This window comes from Haliotis asinina, chromosome 3, assembly GCF_037392515.1.
Source record: "Haliotis asinina isolate JCU_RB_2024 chromosome 3, JCU_Hal_asi_v2, whole genome shotgun sequence".
Taxonomy (NCBI): Eukaryota; Metazoa; Mollusca; class Gastropoda; order Lepetellida; family Haliotidae; genus Haliotis; species Haliotis asinina.
Genome location: NC_090282.1, coordinates 82,515,185 through 82,532,966, shown reverse-complemented (window position 1 = coordinate 82,532,966; position 17,782 = coordinate 82,515,185). Strand labels below are relative to the sequence as shown.

At 39.4% G+C, this 17,782-nt stretch overlaps 1 protein-coding gene across 3 annotated transcripts; it reads left to right on the top strand.

Annotated features, from left to right (window-relative positions):
• Positions 1 to 37: 37 nt before the first annotated feature.
• On the top strand, positions 38 to 17,533 carry LOC137278603 (uncharacterized). Of its 3 annotated transcripts, none has more exons than XM_067811069.1 (5): positions 38 to 233; positions 6,212 to 6,399; positions 11,256 to 13,203; positions 14,290 to 14,938; positions 16,103 to 17,533. In XM_067811069.1, exons 2-5 carry the CDS (start codon positions 6,240 to 6,242, stop codon positions 16,112 to 16,114), a joined length of 2,769 nt encoding a protein of 922 aa, XP_067667170.1. In that variant the 5' UTR covers positions 38 to 233; positions 6,212 to 6,239; the 3' UTR covers positions 16,115 to 17,533. The 3 variants fall into 3 exon arrangements, with proteins under 3 accessions (XP_067667170.1, XP_067667171.1, XP_067667169.1); XM_067811070.1 differs by having other exon boundaries at positions 54 to 177; XM_067811068.1 differs by lacking the exon at positions 38 to 233 and adding an exon at positions 301 to 392.
• The last annotated feature ends 249 nt before the right edge of the window (positions 17,534 to 17,782 follow it).

Sequence of the window (17,782 nt, the reverse complement as noted above, 5' to 3'; positions counted from 1 at the left end):
GTTCTCGAAGCATCCGGTGCAGTGTTGGTCTAGCCAAGGGCAGGCTACTCTTAGCCTCGTGTTGGAATAGGGAAGTCCCCCGTGTTCTTGTGACACGAATTAGGATATGTAATGATTGTTTCACTTTGGAAAGGAATCGTGCATTCCGACATCATTAAGAAAGAGGATACCGAACAGGTAATAAGGCAGCCTGTCCGTTTCATGTCATGGAAGGTGTTGCCTTAGTGACACAGGTAAAACATAGAACTTTATATTACAAATTGAAACCGAAAGTACCCTAAACTTTGGACCGATGTGTGGCATTCCCCATTTGTAACTAACCCACACAGTTGTGTCATGTCTCTGCCAGTTGCTCACCTGTCTTCTTCCTTCCTCCAAAATCAAGTACTGAGGTATTTATGAACGTATTAGTTTGTTATGTGTCGTATCTTTGTTTATTTTTTTTCAATATTTTGAAACATCAATGTCCTTGTAAATGAATCTGTTGACAATCAGTTCACCTGAAGTGTGACTAGACTAAGGTATTTATGAACTTATTACTTTGGTATGTGTCGTATCTTTGTTTATTTTTTTTCAATATTTTGAAACATCAATGTCCTTGTAAATGAATCTGTTGACAATCAGTTCACCTGAAGTGTGACTAGCCAAGAGTGTGAGCTGTCTACTACTTGTCATGCTTATGTGTAAATGTGACACTTAGCTAAGAATGATACTTTTTTTTAGATGTTATTTCTAATTAAGGTTTAATGAAATTATTAATACCAGTAATATTCTGATATTAGTCAAGTCAATATGAAACACACACGCACGCGCGCGCACACACGCATTGTCAAATAGACCATTAGACATGTTATGATCCTGGTAGAGTCTTGGGTACACAGTTATCAATGTTGATGTTTGTCTTGATAATGTTTTTAGGCCTAACAGCACAATACCATGTGTTTTCACAGCTTAGTAGAAGTGATCAAAGATGTGCATCACATCAGGTACAAACGTCAAGATGCATGTGGAATAATGTCTACAGCAGTGTTGAATCAAACACATGATTTGATCTGTCACTGAACCATATTTAGTGGCGACACTCATATATTTGGTAGTATGAATTCTCACATTGCCATCAGTGATTCTGCTTCGTATGAGCCACAGAGACTCAGCCCTTCACACATGCTTGTTATATGACACCGAGGTTGTATGCTGTAGACAGTGTGTGACTGACTCTCCACTACTGCTCCAGATTTTATACATTGACCCTCATACAGTAGGAATAATGGTAAATCTTGTATCAAATGTCTCATGTAATTACTACTCTTACCATCTGGGTTAGTGTCCCAGTCTGTTTATATTTTACTGTTGATTATGTGACACTGACAGTGCTCCTGTCTTAGAGCATGACCACGAATACATTGTTGAAATTTAGGCATAGTGAAAGTAAAACTTACGGTCTCAGAGACTAAGCAGTCAGTGATTCAATGTTACTTGATAGAACTCATGGGGTTAGTTACATTTTCTGACTCATATTTTGTGTAGCCTTCAATTCATTCCATTTATTACCTGAAATATGTAAATGAGGGCAGCATCCATCAATATGTAAGTGAATCCTTCAACCATCAATATGTAAATAAGAACACTGTCTATCATTCTCAGAATGATGCCTGCAGCCATCAGTAGGTAAATGAGACCCCTTTCTATCAGTATGTGAATGAGGCCTGCAACCATCAATAGGTAAATGAGACCCCTTTCTATCAGTATGTGAATGAGGTCTGCAACCATCAATAGGTAAATGAGACCCCTTTCTATCAGTATGTGAATGAGGCCTGCAACCATCAATAGTGAAAGCCCATGGCCAGTTAACAGAATGAAATGAATCAATTGAAATCAGTGAAAAATCATATTTTATCATGTTTATGGAAACATGATCTGAAAAATGGACTCTTAACTCTTGACTAATGTAATCTTTACAGATAAGTCTTGACTGCAGTTTGTAATGGGCCTACGACAAATGCAATTTACCCCTTGATAACAATGGTTAGTACTTTAACAAAGTTCAGTTCAAAATGTTTATTGCATGAAAGGCCATTGGCCTTTATACAAACTATTAATACAATATGTGAGTCTAATTCATGCAGCTGTAGTCACTTATTCAGTTATTAGAAACATGGATATTAACATTCAGTGTGCAGGTAGAGTAATCATACAATAGAATTTCTTAGTTTCAGTACATGATTATAACGCCAGATCAGACAAAACTGCTTCATTTTTTAAAGCTTAGCGAGATTAGCGAAAACGGTATAACTGACATGATTTGGACAATAATGTTCGCCAAGATATTTTCTTTGCAGTAACTTAAAGGGGGTGGAATAATACGGTGGGAACTATATCATCATGCGTGATATATATTTTCAATGCAAATACAGCACTTTCATTTCATCAGTTCATCTTTGCTCCCTTCGAGCAGGTTATTCAGAAATTTCTGACAGCAAAAATTGGATATTGTTTGTGTATTTTAAGGTGGAGGACAGTGCGCAGTCTGCAATGTACAGGCAATCAGAACATAATAGAGAATCCTCATAAACTTGTTATTGAACAGTTTCTGTAGTTAGTCACATGTTTTTACAGGTATTGCCATGAATCCCATGTATTGCAGTACAGGAGTTGGTGATGGGAATTTGTTGACTTTTCATGTCTATCATTGGATGATCAAAATGACCAATCATTGATTAATGATTGATCCTTAAGTTAGTCAAGGATACTATCCAGGAGTTAGACCAGTTACAATTGGGGTGTTTACTGTTTCTCATTTCTTACGTTCTCATTCCTGTGACCTTTGTAATGACTTGACCCTTACTGATGAACTATTATCAGGTCAAATCACAGTAAAAGAAATTGAAGTTAGTATTGGTATGCTGAAACGAAACAAGGCTCCGGACGAAGATGGTATTCCAACAGAATTTCTTAAGTTAGCAGACACTACAACTGTTTCTAAATACCTGCACTTACTGTTTACCAAGATATTAGATACAGGTCACTTTCCCGAAGTGTGGAATATTGGAATGATTGTCCCTCTATTTAAGTCTGGAAGCAGATCAAATCCGAATAATTATAGAGGAATCTCATTGCTAAATGTTATTGGTAAAGTGTTCACATCTGTTTTAGAAGAACGAATAAGAATTTGGTTGGATGTTAATAATTTGATTTCAGAGTCTCAAGCAGGTTTCCGTCCTGATTACTGTATGGTAGACAATATTTTTATCCCCCCCGGCATGTAATGCGGGGGATATAGTTGACGCCTCGTCTGTCCATCTGTCCGTCCCCCGTCTGTCCCCTTCCGTCCGTAATCATTTTGTTTCTGGAGCATAACTCAGAAACCGTTCAATATTTTTAGACCAGACTTTATACATATGGTAATCTCAGCCTATGGTTGTGCCTTTTGCTGTTTACAGGTTTTTGTGATTTATTATTTTGTTGGTTTCCATGGAAATGTTTCAGACTTAGTCTCAAAATGGAGGGATGTGCTTCATTTCCGGAGCAGAACTCAAAAACTGTTCAATATTTTTCAGCAAAACTTGGTAGATATATCAATCGGAACCTAAAGTGGTGCCTTTTGCTACTTACAGGTTTTTTGTGATTTATTATTTTCTCGGGTTCCATGGAAACGTTTTGGACTTACTCTCAAAAGTGAGAGGTGTGTTCCGTTTCCGGAGCAGAACTCAAAAACTTTTTAATATCTGTCAGTGTTACTTGGTAGATATGTGTGGCAGACCCCAAAGTGGTGCCTTTTGTGATGTACAGGTTTTTATGATGTATTGTTTTCTCGGTTCCATGAACATGTTGCTGACTTCGTTTCCGGAGCACAACTCTAAAACCATTTCAAATCTTTCAAAAGATCTTGGCAGATATACAAGACAGATCTTGAAATGGTGACTTTTTCTGATTACAGATATATGGCATTTATATTTTTCATGAATTCCATGGAAACAATTCAGACTTGGTCTGAAAATACAATAAGTAACTGTCAGATGATTTGTCCTTTCAAAAAGGTGGGGGCTGGGGGATATGTCATCTTCTAATGACTCTTGTTTTATAAATGAACTTGTAATTGAAATGTATAATAAATGCAATCATGGAATATTCATAAGCCAAGATATTGAAGACATAATGATGCTGTTGTTTGTAGAGGATGTTACAATGTTTTCATTTACAGTAGCAGGTTTGCAAAGACAATTGAATGTATTAGATGATTTTAGTAAAAGATGGAGTCTTGAAGTGAATACAGAAAAAACAAATATAGCAGTATGTAGAAATGATGGTACATTGCGGAGAAACGAGAAATGGTACTTTGGAGACACACAACTAAAAAGTGTTACATACAGTGGAAACCGCCTTAAGTATAAACCGCTTAACTAAACATATCGGAGGCCAGCCCTGATGAGTTGTTCATTGTTATATGTAGCTTGGGAGTATCAGTGAGTAGACCGGTGCAATAAAACATGTTATATTACTTACAAATCTTGTCAGTTACTCTGTCATTAGCAGATATTGATAAGTTTGGATAAGTGAAAAACCTGATAAGTAAACAATTTTGACGAGTCCCTTGAAAGTTTACTTATCAGGTTTCCACTGTATTATAATCACTTAGGGTCGATATTCTCCTCAAGGCTCTCTTGGTCAAACGCTTGTAATACTCTTGCTGCACAGGCATCTAAAGCATTGACTTCTGTATTTCAATTATTTAGTAAGAACAGATATATCTCATTCACTAGAGCCTGTAAAGTATTTGATAAGAAAATTGCTCCTGTTTTATTATACACATGTGAAATTTTGGGCACTAATTACCATCTTGTAATAGAGCAAGTGCAACCTACATATTTCAAACGATACTTAAGGGTGGAAAAGTTTGCATCTAACAAGGCTATACTTGGTGAGACTGGTAGATATGATATGCTCATACTAACTCAAGTAAATCGGTATCCATATCAATGTTATGTACTACTAAAAAAATTAGATGAAAATGGAAAATTGGGTGTCCAACATTAGAACTATATTGTTTAGAACAGGTTTTTCATTTGTGTGGATAACACAAACTGTTGGTGATGCAGATATGTTTATACCGCAGTTTAAAGAAAGATTACTGATATGTACAAACAAACTTGGCATGATTCTATTTGTAGCTCACATTATTTAACACACAACTCTAAGCTGAAAGCAGTTCTGGAGCCTGAAAGGTGTATTTTACAGCTGAATGATAAGTCTCTCCTGAGAGTAATTTGTAAATTTAGAATATCCCTACATAATTTTAAAATTGCTTCTTTCAGGAGAAATAAAGACAATTGTATAGCCAGGTGTATCTGTATAAATTGTAATCTTGGAGCGATTGAAGATGAATATCATGTTTTTATGCAAAGTACGAAAAATAATGAAATTCACAAAAAGTTCTTGCCGCAGCTGAATGCCACGTCTCAATGTGAACAAAGCATGATAAATGTACTACAGTCTAAAGATCCACACATTATTAAATCAGTTGCTCTACTTTTGGAACACCTGTTTAAGCACTACTCTTGAAAATAACATGTGGCATTGTAAAATTTTGTATCTGTCAGTTGTATTAGGGACCGTTAGTTCCACGTTACTAAATCTGTCTGTTTGTTTACAGGTAACCCTTGACTAGTGCACATGCTACTATTGGGGTGTTTACTGGTAACCCTTGACTAGTGCACCTGGTACTATTGGGGAAATTACAGGTACCCATTGACTAGTGCACCTGTTACTATTGGGGGGATTATGGGTACCCCTCTACTAGTGCATGTGTACTATTGGAAAAACTACAGGTACATCTTGACTAGTGCACCTGTTACTATTGGGAGAATTACAGGTAAATCTTGACATGAGCACCTGTTACTGTTTGGAGAATTACAGGTACATCTAGACTAGTGCACCTGTTACTATTGGGAGAATTACAGGTACCCCTTGATTAGTGCACCCGTTACTATTGGGAGACTTAAAGGTATATCATTGTCTTGACTAGTGCACTTGTTACTATTGGGAAAATTCTGGTACTCTTTGACTAGTGCACCTGTTAGCACCATTGGGAGAATCACAGGTAAGCCTTGACTTATACGCCTGTTACTCATTGGAGAATTACAGGTACCCCTGGATGTAAGGATGTGATATGTTGATGTACTAATGTCTGGCAATGTTGTGTTTCATGTTACAGAGGCACGTTTGAGAAGGGACTGTCGTCCATGATGTCTATGCTACCAAGTATTGTGACAACTGACAGTGAACCAACAGACTGCCCTCAGTTGTTTGCAGCAGGGTCACGGTCACACTCTTCAAGCATGTCTGGGACCTCACAACAGCAGAGTGGACGGGGTGCCAGGGAGAAGATAGCTCCTGATATTCGTATGTTAATCATTGTTGTCTAGGACTTCATGTGGCTGTGAGCAAATATCTGGACGTTGCGGGATCATTTCATTATGTATTGAAACCTTTTTGTTTAACACAATTTCTTGTGCTGGCCAAGGTCAAATGTTTGTGAACTCATTTGTGCTGATTCATCACTGATGTGAAAAGAAAATGTTGAGAATATATTCATAAATCATGCTAGTAAACTTTTTTATGCCAACCATTTCATGTTGTCACACATGCCTGAAAACGGGGGAAAGTATTCATTATCCCAGTGTCTATGTGGATGAAATATATCCATTCATTGCAGGATGTTTACATATTCAGAAACATCTAATACAGTCTCGTTAGTAAGACATTGTTGCTTTGATGCAAATTGTCGCATTAATGAGGATGTCATATTGTCAAATTCTGAGTAAGGACCACGTTCATGGTCAAAACAGGACAATCATGATTCATATAAAACAGTCATGTATATTCGACCTTTACAGATAAATGATATATATAAGATAAGCTATTTGTGTGCTGACAACTGAGGAACCTTTTTGAGAGGCATTTTGGAAGTTGTAAAGATGAAGGGAAACCAAGTTCTATAAATAGTCAACTTCTTTATTGCAATGAGTGTGACGTTTCGGTGTAGGTGCTAACACCATTATTAAGCAAGTGATACAACAATTTGAAACATGGAGAAAATATACATGACTGCATGCTGAGTATATACAATTAAAAAGTAATGTACAATGGATATCTGGAAGTGATTTGAGCAGATTAGGCTGATGAACAGAGTGATTGATTGTGATTAGAGTAGAGTTCATACATTGGTGAGTTTGATGTACAATGAGACAATTAGTAAGTAGGTTGAAGTACTCAGTTGTGATTACAATGCACAAAGAGAAGCCTGGAAGCCATGGGCGGATAACGGATGGTGGGTCTTTGATTAGGTGGTGATAGGCTGGGAAGATGAAAATTTAATAGCCTTTATCACGATTCATGGTGGATGCATTGGATATTTATGGCTTCTAGGAGTTTCCTAATCTGCGGTTCCAACCACAACAGCAAAAACATGACCTCCCAGGACTTGTCTACCAAATAAGCTGTGAATGTGGAGACTCCTAATTTTTTACTTACCTTTTATCATTATTATATGTATACTTGCCTTACTCTAAGAAAAAAGACCACAGAAGTCGAGATCGAAAGCTTGCTAACCTAACACTAATGCCACAGTGGTTCAATTGAAGACATCTGAGTGACCATAGTCTCTCACATGGCCAAGTGGAAAAGTCACTCCTTTCTTATTCTTGTAACGAAGCAGATATCGAAATTGAGATCTCTATACTTTAGGGTTTTTTGTACTGTGGGTGTATATTTTGCCTTGTGGTCATTATTTGTTTACTACCTAGCATGTATTTTAGCTTGCTAACTTTGAATAAGGACGTACTCACCAGTGCTTTAGTACTTTACCATGCTTTATGATCCAACCTCATTGTGTTAAGTGTCACAGTCTCAAGTTGCAGAAGGACCTGCATTCTTAATGTTTATATTGCACTTCCCAGTGCACTTAAGACACCAGGTGTTCGGAGTATGGCATATTATCCTTTGACTTGTTCAAGGCTTATCTGCATGCGGCAAAAGAGAGACTTATGCAACAAGTCTTCACATGATAATGTCGTCTACCTATCAAGAAGACTTGGAGGGCCAAAGTGAGATGGTCATTCAGTCTACTTCTCTTCCTCCTTCCACTACCTCTGATAGGTCCTCACAGTCCTCAAAAATGGACATTAAGAGTTCTGGGTATGCTGACAGAAGTAGATCTCCTTTAGGCTCACCTTGCTCCGAGGAAGATTTCTGGCCATATTATTAGAAAACTACGGATGATGTGGCGATTCTGGACCAGTCACAAACTGAGACTCACCTAGGTATGGAGGCTGTTTTTATTTGGAATGCTGATGACTTCAGACCATGTCCTTCCCCAGCCACGGGAGTGGATAAAAAGCTTACCATTTGGGACTCACCAGATTGTCGTCCTCCGCCTCTCCCTATTGTCTGGGATTTGGTTGATTTGTTTGATGAAGAGTTTCCAAGTTGTTTGTGAACCATAACTTCAGGGCAGCTAAAGCTCATAGAGGTGATTATCCTATTCACTCTTTGGGCTTATCGGACCAGGCTGCGGCTCATGATGAGGAGTTGGATCGCCTATCCTTTACTCCTGTGTCCTCATATCGAGTTACTGACTCTAAGTTGGCTGCTATTGACACTGAGTGGAAGAGGATGTTGCATACTTTGTCTGCCATAGCCTCTGCTACTGACGATCTCTCTCAGGAACTGGAAGAGGATAATATTTCCAGGATTTGATCATCTCCGAGTCTGGCTGACATTGCTGGTCATGTGCATGTGGCATTAGCTAATACCACTGCTGTGCGTTGGTCTGGCTTTATCTCTACATGTGCTTGGGAGCCAGAGTTTTGCAGAAAGCTGCTTCATCAGCCCTTTTCTGCTAGATGCCTCTTTAACGATGCCATTAGGGGGATCTACAAGGAACATTCTTCGTTCATAACCACAGAGATAGCTCTCAAGTCTTTTCCGGCCATCTGTAAGCCAGATCAAGCACCCAAGGCCAACTTCTGAATTGGTAAGCGTTCCTGTGTCTGTCAGACTGGCAGAGTCAGGCAAGCTAAGGAATGACGTACCACTGGTGACTCAGGTAAGAGGGGTAAGTCCACGACAGTCACCAAGCCATAATATAAACGCCAATGACATGTTGGACATCCATGACTGGGACCTCCCACCCCAAGTCGTCCAGATCCACCCCTCACCTGTAGGTGGGAGAGTGGGGATCTTCTGGCCCAACTTGACATCCCTCTAGGATCCCTTTGTTGTCAACATACTGAAACTAGGGTACCAGTTTCCCTTGGTCAGAGAACCGCCTCTGACCACAGTGCCTCAGTCAAGAGTTTATTCCACTGCACAACATCAGCAATAGCGGAAAATGTTCAACTTTTGCCCGACAAGCGAGCAGTTGAGCTTATGCTGGACCCCAGTCCACGGTTTTACTCACCGATCTTCCTGATCCTCAAGAAAAACACAGACAATATGAGAATGATCCACATTATGGCAGTGTTCAACGATCTTCATCTTGTGGACCCCCCTCATTTTCACATGGTTTCACGGGGATCTCACTTGGATGCCTGCCTGCATGTCCCAGTTTTCAAGCCTCACAGGAAGTACCTCTATTTTTATTTCAGCGTCCAGCATTTCCAGTGGCGAGTATATGGCGGAATATCTTCAGCCCCGTGGCTGTTCACAATTATCATGGCTCCGATTACTCACTTCCTTCATCTGCAGGGGATAGAACTCAGTCATTATATAGACGGCTGCCTTATGAATCACTGGGATTGTCCAAGGCTTGTCAAACAGAAGGAATTCATTTGAACCACCTTGGCATTAGTGTTAGGTTAGCAAGCGTTTGATCTCGACTTCTGTTTTCGAAGAGTAAGACAAGTATGCATATAATGACGATAAAAGGTAAGTAAGTAAATATGTAAAATACTTAGAATTTACCAACATTGTTGAAACATCCTGTCTGCTCCCATTATGAATTAAAGAACATAAAACATTATCTGGAGTTTACAACACTGCCAATTATCACATTGTACATCAAACTCACCAATGTATGAACTCTACTCTAATCACAATCAGTCACTCTGTACATCAGCCTCCTCTGCTCTAATCACAGTCACTCTGTACATCAGCCTACTCTACTCTAATCACAATCAGTCACTCTGCACATCAGCCTACTCTGCTCTAATCACAATCAGTCACTCTGTACATCAGCCTACTCTACTCTAATCACAATCAGTCACTCTGTACATCAGTCTACTCTACTCTACTCTAATCACAATCAGTCACTCTGTACATCAGCCTACTCTGCTCTAAACACTTTCAGATATCCAACATTAACCGTTTTATTGTATATACTCAGCAAGAAGTAATGTATATATTCTCCATGTTTCAAATTGTTGTATCGCTTGATAACAGCATTAGTACCCACGCTAAAATGTCGCACTCACTGCAATAAAGAAGTTGACTATTTATAGAACTTTGTTTTCCTCCAAAACTCAGAAAGTCGAACTCTAGATCTATGTGTCAACATTGATGTAGAAATCAGAAAAGAACGGCTACAAATTAAGAGTAGATTTGACAAATATCAATAAATCAATCTCTTTCCAACCTTCTTCATGAATTCAAAAAGGACTGAGCCTTTCACAAATACAAAATGTTTTCTTGAAGCAAACATGCGTAAAGGAGGCATTTTGTTGACAGTCGACTTGTCAGCCAGTCAGACTGCTAGTTTCAGTCAGGTGTTAATGTTTTTCAGAAGGATTCATTTTTGCAAAACCAGTTCCTATTTTTATTAAGCATTCACAAAACCTTCATCAATGCATTTAAACCCTTCATCAATGGGTCTAAATAATAAAACAACAACACAGCCTCTCCCACGGCAAGAGGCTTGAGTTCCTGTTTTATGGCAGTTACATGATGGTCATCACATGGCAGAATTTGTGTTCATTACTCCTCACGTGTCATAACATCTTGAGGGGCACATGGCAGTGTATTCATGGGTAACTGATCACACATATTGCTAATCTGAATTTTGGATTAACGGGACTGATAACTAAGTAATTACGACAGCTGGTTGTTAATTGGGGCTGTTGAAGTCAGACTGTCAGATTAATGACACTAAATTACGTTTATTCAATTTGTTACAGACAAAAGTGTCTGATAAAGCTTATAGTCAGATAAGCGGAGGTCGGATTAACAAGACTTGACTGTATATGTTTTCATTGTTTTTCCAGGTTCGGTTGACAGTGGATATAGCGAAACAAGCCATATGCAAGAAGTTGTCTCAGATGCTGTACCATCGATGAACCTCCGGCGTTCGGGAGGGAGCTCTGTAGACCATCCAGGATCAACCATGGACACAGTCAATGTCATCCATGAACATCTAGTCCACCAAATCCACAGGACTGTGGGACAGAAAGGAAAGCAGGAGGACTCCTCTTCCTCCTCCTCATCCGTGCCACCTATTCCTAGCTCCTCCTCCTCCCCCTCCACCAGTTGGTCTTCAGGTGGTGCCCAGGATGTTACAGAAGAGGACATTCAAGAACTCCTGCATGAAATGCCCCCTGAAATGAGGGTTGATTTTCAAGATGCCATGGTGTTGTACTGCGAAGATGATAGGGAAAACGTTATGGAGTTTGTTGATCATTTCAGTGAAATAAGGCTACTTGGCTCTGACATTCCTAAGATTGTTTTAAATGATGACATTGCCATTTCAATTGGATCCAAGTTCAAGGCATTAGAGTTTGGCATTGACAGATGCACTTATGTTTTCCTCTATATAACAAAATTGTTTTGTGTTGATTCTTGGTCAGAATATTCTAGTGAGACTTGTTTAATGGAAGCAATTCATAATCCTGAAAAAAAGTGGTGTGTTGTGCCAGTGTTTACAGAACCAAAGCGAAAAGCTAGTTTCCGAATCCCTCCAAGTCTTAATTCGTTAAAGGGAATTCAATATTGGACAAATGACAAGTTTTTCAGAGAATCAGTGCAAAAACTTTTAGAGGAGAAGTTGTACATTCGGAAAAAACATGAGAAACAGTTAACAAGAGAAAGAAAAGAGTGGGTTACAAAATATAGAATACGGAAATATGAGGAAAAAGTAAAAGAACGAGAGGAAAGTCTAGCTCGACAAAAACGTGAGAATGATGCAAAGCTAGCAATGGAGCACAAGATGGCAGAATTGGAAAGAACTGAAAAGGAGGAGAAATTGAAACATGAATTAGAGCTGAGTCATCTGAAGACTTCGTCTGAGAATGAGAATGACTCACTCAGTATGCTGCAAAAATTTGCTCAAAAGTTTAATGTTTCAACTAAGGGTAGAAGTCAGGAAAGTCATATATCCAGTCCTGATGTTTCATCAACAAATGACTATATGAAATGGCTGCGAAATATGAGCAATTTGCAATCTTTTGGTTGTAATCCTGAACAAAATGCTCAAGCTGCATCCCCAATGCCAAGGTCTGCCTCTGATCATATAGGCTTGTCTGCAAGGGCAGGTAGAGAAGGATGTGGGATGCGTGGTCTGCAGGAGACAAGCTACGACCCACCTAGGAGCAGTGAGAGCAGTACTGGCTTTAACATCTCGGCAGGAAACAGAAAGAATAGTGGTTCAGCAGGTGTTTCTAAATTCTTTAGTCTGCCAAACAGGCCCACACATGTCTGTAGTGAGACTTCACAGTCAAGCAGTTTGCCTCCTGAGCCATCTGTTGGTGATCTAGAAGAAGACTTCAAGTCTGTTGGATCTGGTTCCCATAGCCAAAGGTCCTTGGACCAGTATCTAGTCCAGGGAACACTCACTCTGTCCCAGCACCAACAAAGCAGACGTGCCACATCAGGTTCTTCAAGGCCTGGGTTGGTTACAGAGACTGCTCCTCAGTCACTGGAACATGACTGTTTCAGTACAGACTCTGGTCAAGTTGACCCATCCGTCTTGAAGACAGCTAAACCTGCAAAAGAGATTCACTACCATTACCATTATTATAGCGAAACAAAGAATCAGTCACAGGTAAGGAAGAAGGACCAAACTCCTTTGAACATAGTTGGGGCGACAGTTGTCCAGATAGGGAATGACAACACAGTGAAGATGCTAGGTGGCCAGGTTGTGGAAGGAACGGAGGAGGTTCCGATGGACAGTGAGGAGGAAGAGGAAGATCCTACCACTGTGCGAAAGGAACAAGAAAGGTGAGATACAGATGAATACTGTTTTTAGATTAAATGTTTAGAATTCAGAGTTGCATGAGGTGTCTGTTTGCACAACTCCCAACTTACAACTTGACAGGACTGGCATATTCTGGAGATTAATTACACTTTGTTTATCCTCATGAATCAATATCGGCCTTTATTACCCATATAGTGAAATGTAACATATCTAGTGTGTGAAATTTATGCTGGTCCTGTGGTTCCTGGTTAGTAAAACTTCATCAGGACCACTAAATGATAAGTTTGTTGTGGTCATTGTGGCCAGAGAGTTTTGTTTTGACACTTGCGTAAATCATTATTTTGTTGTTTGAAGTACAGACAGGACAACTAATTATTGCCCACTCACTGGTCCTGTAGTCAAGTCAAACATTTTGAAAAGTTTATTTCCCTTCATATCACTTTTGGAACCATTTTTTTCTGCATTTAGTTGTCTGTGACAGCATTAAACATTTTAATGTGACATCAGTGAAGAGGGCCATCATACATGCTCACTGTGTTTTACTGCACAAATGTACATGAACAGTTTGTTACTCTCATTTACATTGTTTTATCGCCTGGTTCCCTCAATTGCTGCACACACTGACGATAATAATCACATATTTATGTCACCTCATGGGTGACAATTTTCAAAGATTACATACAATACTCTTCTTGCCTCAAGCCAGATTAGACAGTATTGGTTGCTATATAAATGTATATTGGGACTGCTCATTTTGTGACAAGTTCCAAAATTAACAGCTGTCAGATTGCATGGCTTTTAAATGATGATATGTGAACTAGCTGTGAACGGGACTGAGACTTTTTGCTGGTGTGGACAACTTGCCGGATTGGACAGCTGTCACTTTTTGACAGCTTCCACAGTATTACATTCAAGCAAGCGTTCCATATGACTTTTACGAAACTCATTTAAAATTAAGTAATTATTTACTATTAATATGAAATGTCACACTTGTTTCATATAAGTCATCTGACACACTTCCTCGTGTAATAATCTCTATTTACCAAGCACTTGGGCACACCAAGTAACAGCTCCTGTTGCCATGACTTTGTTCGTCATTATGTTTTCAGAGTGCGTGGTCAGTCATCAGTTTCAGGAAGTCAGCCTCCATCTACCATATACCAAGACAACAATCCTTCAGTGGCTCCTCAACACACAACCCCATTACCGCAGGCCTCCAGGACTCCAGAGTCACCTCGGTTCTCACATACTACAGCTGCAGCAGCAACTACTCCATCACAGCATGTGGCACCAAGAAATCCAAATGTCCAAGCAAAAGCACATTATGGTGCAGCTGTGTCGGCTAACGTGTCAAGATCAGGTCAACATCTGCCACAGAACTCCTCAGCAGCAGGATCACCAAGTGTGACACTGTTAGGGTCAGAGAACTCAGGATTTGGGGACATGCCCAGTGTGCAGAGACACACCAGTACATCCCTGTCCTCACTGCAACCTCATCCATCTACTAGGTTGAGGCCTGTGGGAGTGGCAGCCCTCATGCCCAGGGGAGTTGGTGGGAAGGGGGTCAATGGTAGTGGAGACTCCACTCACAACAACATTTCCACAGTAAATGAACCAGCTGTTTCGGCTCCACAGAATGTGGAAACACCACCTCCAGAACATTTTGAAATGGCTGTGGAATGTGTTGAAAGTTCTCCTGAAGAGAATGAAGACCCAATTACAGAGCAGACACTAGCCAAACAACGAGCTCTTGAGAGTGTGAGTAGTTGGGACTTTTACTTTGTAGTTGTAGTTGTAGGTGGGTTGTACAAAGCTGTGGAAGGATTTAGGACTATGTTCTTGTAGTATTTATTGATGCTGACATTTGCCTAATATATGTACTGGACCTGTATTATCACAGTTGTTAAACAAAATGTTCAGTGTGGCATAGAGGGTATTTATACATCTCCTTTACTTTCGTCATTAAAGTTAATTGAAAAAATAGGGAAACTTACAGGTAGTCACTGGAAAACTTACAGGTAGACCTGCAGAGAAAATAACAGTTATACCAACAGGTCAACATACAGATAAACTATGAACTTACAGGTAAACTAACATGTAAACCTACAGGTAAACTGACACGGAAACATACAGGTAAACCTTCAGGTAAATTTATTGGGAAACTTACAAGGAAACCTCATCAATCTGGAAACATTTTGTAATGGATGATAACTTCATGATGTCCACATGATGTCCACATATATATGCAGAGGCAATTGTAATTTAACATCAGAGTGTTCATAAGGATTTTACATTTTACATAGACTTTTACATGAACAGTTTGCACTAAGTTTCTGTAGGTCCAGCTTGAATAGTTCCCTTTACTGTGAGAAATTTAACATTGTTTCAGGTAACCAGTATGTAACTGAAGTTGATTCTAGTTATTGAAACATTCAGGAAATTCATAATCTTGAAGTTTTGTTTGGTGTCCTCCTTTGATATCTGTTCCCTGTATCTCAGATGTCTATCAGAAAAGAAACAGAAAAAGTCAGATAAGTGATTTACAGCTCATCCAGATCAGCTTCTGATGACACATTCTCATTCACTCTCACATTAGCTAGGCAAGGCAATATTAACTTGACTATACTTTGTAGTCATAAAAGGCGACTGTGCTTGTCGTAAGAAGCGACTAACGGGATCAGGTGGTCAGGCTCGCTGACTTGGTTGACACATATCATCGGTTCCCAATTGCGCAGATCGATGCTCATGCTGTTCATCACAGGATTGTCTGGTCCAGACTCAATTATTTACAGACCGCCGCCATATAGCTGGAATATTGCTGAGTGTGGCGTAAAACTAAACTCACTCACACACTCACTGTAGACTATGTTATCTTTGACCGTAGAAATGTCATCTGATGTCATATCCAATTCTTATTCACAGGAAGTGGACTAAAGAGGACTAAAGTGGACACTGTGGGGTGAGTGTGGCTGTATCAGATGGCAGACAATGCAGACAGTTTTGTGGTCAATCAGAGCAGACTATGGAAACAGTGCTATTGTCCATCAGCGCAGACAATGGTAACAGTGCTATTGTCCATCAGCGCAGACAATGGAAACAGTACTATTGTCCATCAGTGCAGACAATGGAAACAGTGGTGTTGTCCATCAGTGGAGACAGTGGAAGCGGTGCATTGTCCATCAGTGGAGGAGGTGACAGAAACAAGTGTGTTGTTGAGTGTACTAGAGGAAGCATTTAAAATCACACAGATTCTGTGACCATGGTAACGATAATTAATTATTGCCGGAGATTGTGCCTTATGTCTTTAAATGTCATTTACAAGTGGTAATAATGCAGACAGGATTGACTTTTGATGTCAGGCATATGTTTTTAGTGCGGCTCTGTAGTGCGGCTCTGTAGTGCAGCACTGTAGTGCGGCTCTGTAGTGCGGCTCTGTTCAGGTGCTTATTGCTTCATCAAGCAAGTAACCAACAACTCGTCAAGACATGGATATACAGCTGCTCTGTCTGAGGTTCACATTTCATGTAGTGTGCCTTTCATTCTGCCTGCCATAGTCAATATGTCATATTTTCTTATTAATTTCTGTAGCATAGGAAACTGTTTTCACCACATACATTGTACAAATGCAAATGAGTGTTAAGTCTTTAAATGATGAATCTAGAGAAAGTACTGCAAATCCTTTACAAGTTCTGAAACCAGGGCCTTTACAAGTAAACAATTGTGAATAATATGTCTCCAGTTGTCATTATCAAGCAGGCTCAGAATGATCATCTTGACTCAAGGCCCTCAACACAAAAGTATGCCAATCGGTGGTGTTGTGATTAATTGAACTGATCAAAGATTGGGTGCAGTCACTAAAATTTACCAAACAATTGATCATGTTTTCTTAGAATTGAATGTATGCAATTTTGGAACAATTGTTTGCGTTAACAATATTTTTCACTAGGTTAGTTTTGTCTGTTACATTTCATAAACACTACAAGCTTGTTCCAAGTCATGATTGAATTGATCTTAAAGACTCCAGGAAATAGATGTTCCTTACTAGTCATCCTTGATGAGTCATCCTTGAAACATAATAAATTTGCAAATGCATTTTGTGCAATTTAAAAATCCTGAAAAGACTATATGCTTTTCATTATTTTTGGTTCATTAATAAACATAGCCAGGAAAATTTGACAAATGATGCTAATCAATTATTTTCAATGATTGATCGGTTGGAATGAACTGATCTTCAGTTATGAATTCTTTTTGATAGAGATCCTCCTTTGGGTACTTATAAGCATTTAAATGTTCTTTAAATTCTTGCGACAGTTGTAACTATATTTTTTCAATAAAAATATGTACAAAACAAAACACATCGTTTTTGTCTTGTGAGACCACCCTACAGGGCCCCTGGCCCCGTGACAGCCAAGAGCAGGTAACTCTTCAGACTATAGCCTCCAGCAAAACACTTCCTTTTCTGTCGCCCGCCTGTGAAGACGTGCTACAGCGTTCAGAGATTCTTGCTTCTCAAAGACAAAAGACAAGTTCTAAGATGAGTAACTCAGAGACTCAAACTGTATGTATGGTTTCTTTATTAGACGCATAGGTGCCTTAGGAATC

What these genes read in the sequence shown, in the direction of transcription:
- LOC137278603 (XM_067811068.1), top strand. Translation starts at nt 337, where the DNA reads ATGTCTCTGCCAGTTGCTCACCTGTCTTCTTCCTTCCTCCAAAATCAA. An exon ending in GAAGATAGCTCCTGATATTC is followed by an intron (nt 6,400 to 11,255) that starts GTATGTTAATCA and finishes TTGTTTTTCCAG; the next exon opens with GTTCGGTTGACAGTGGATAT. An exon ending in GTGCGAAAGGAACAAGAAAG is followed by an intron (nt 13,204 to 14,289) that starts GTGAGATACAGA and finishes TTATGTTTTCAG; the next exon opens with AGTGCGTGGTCAGTCATCAG.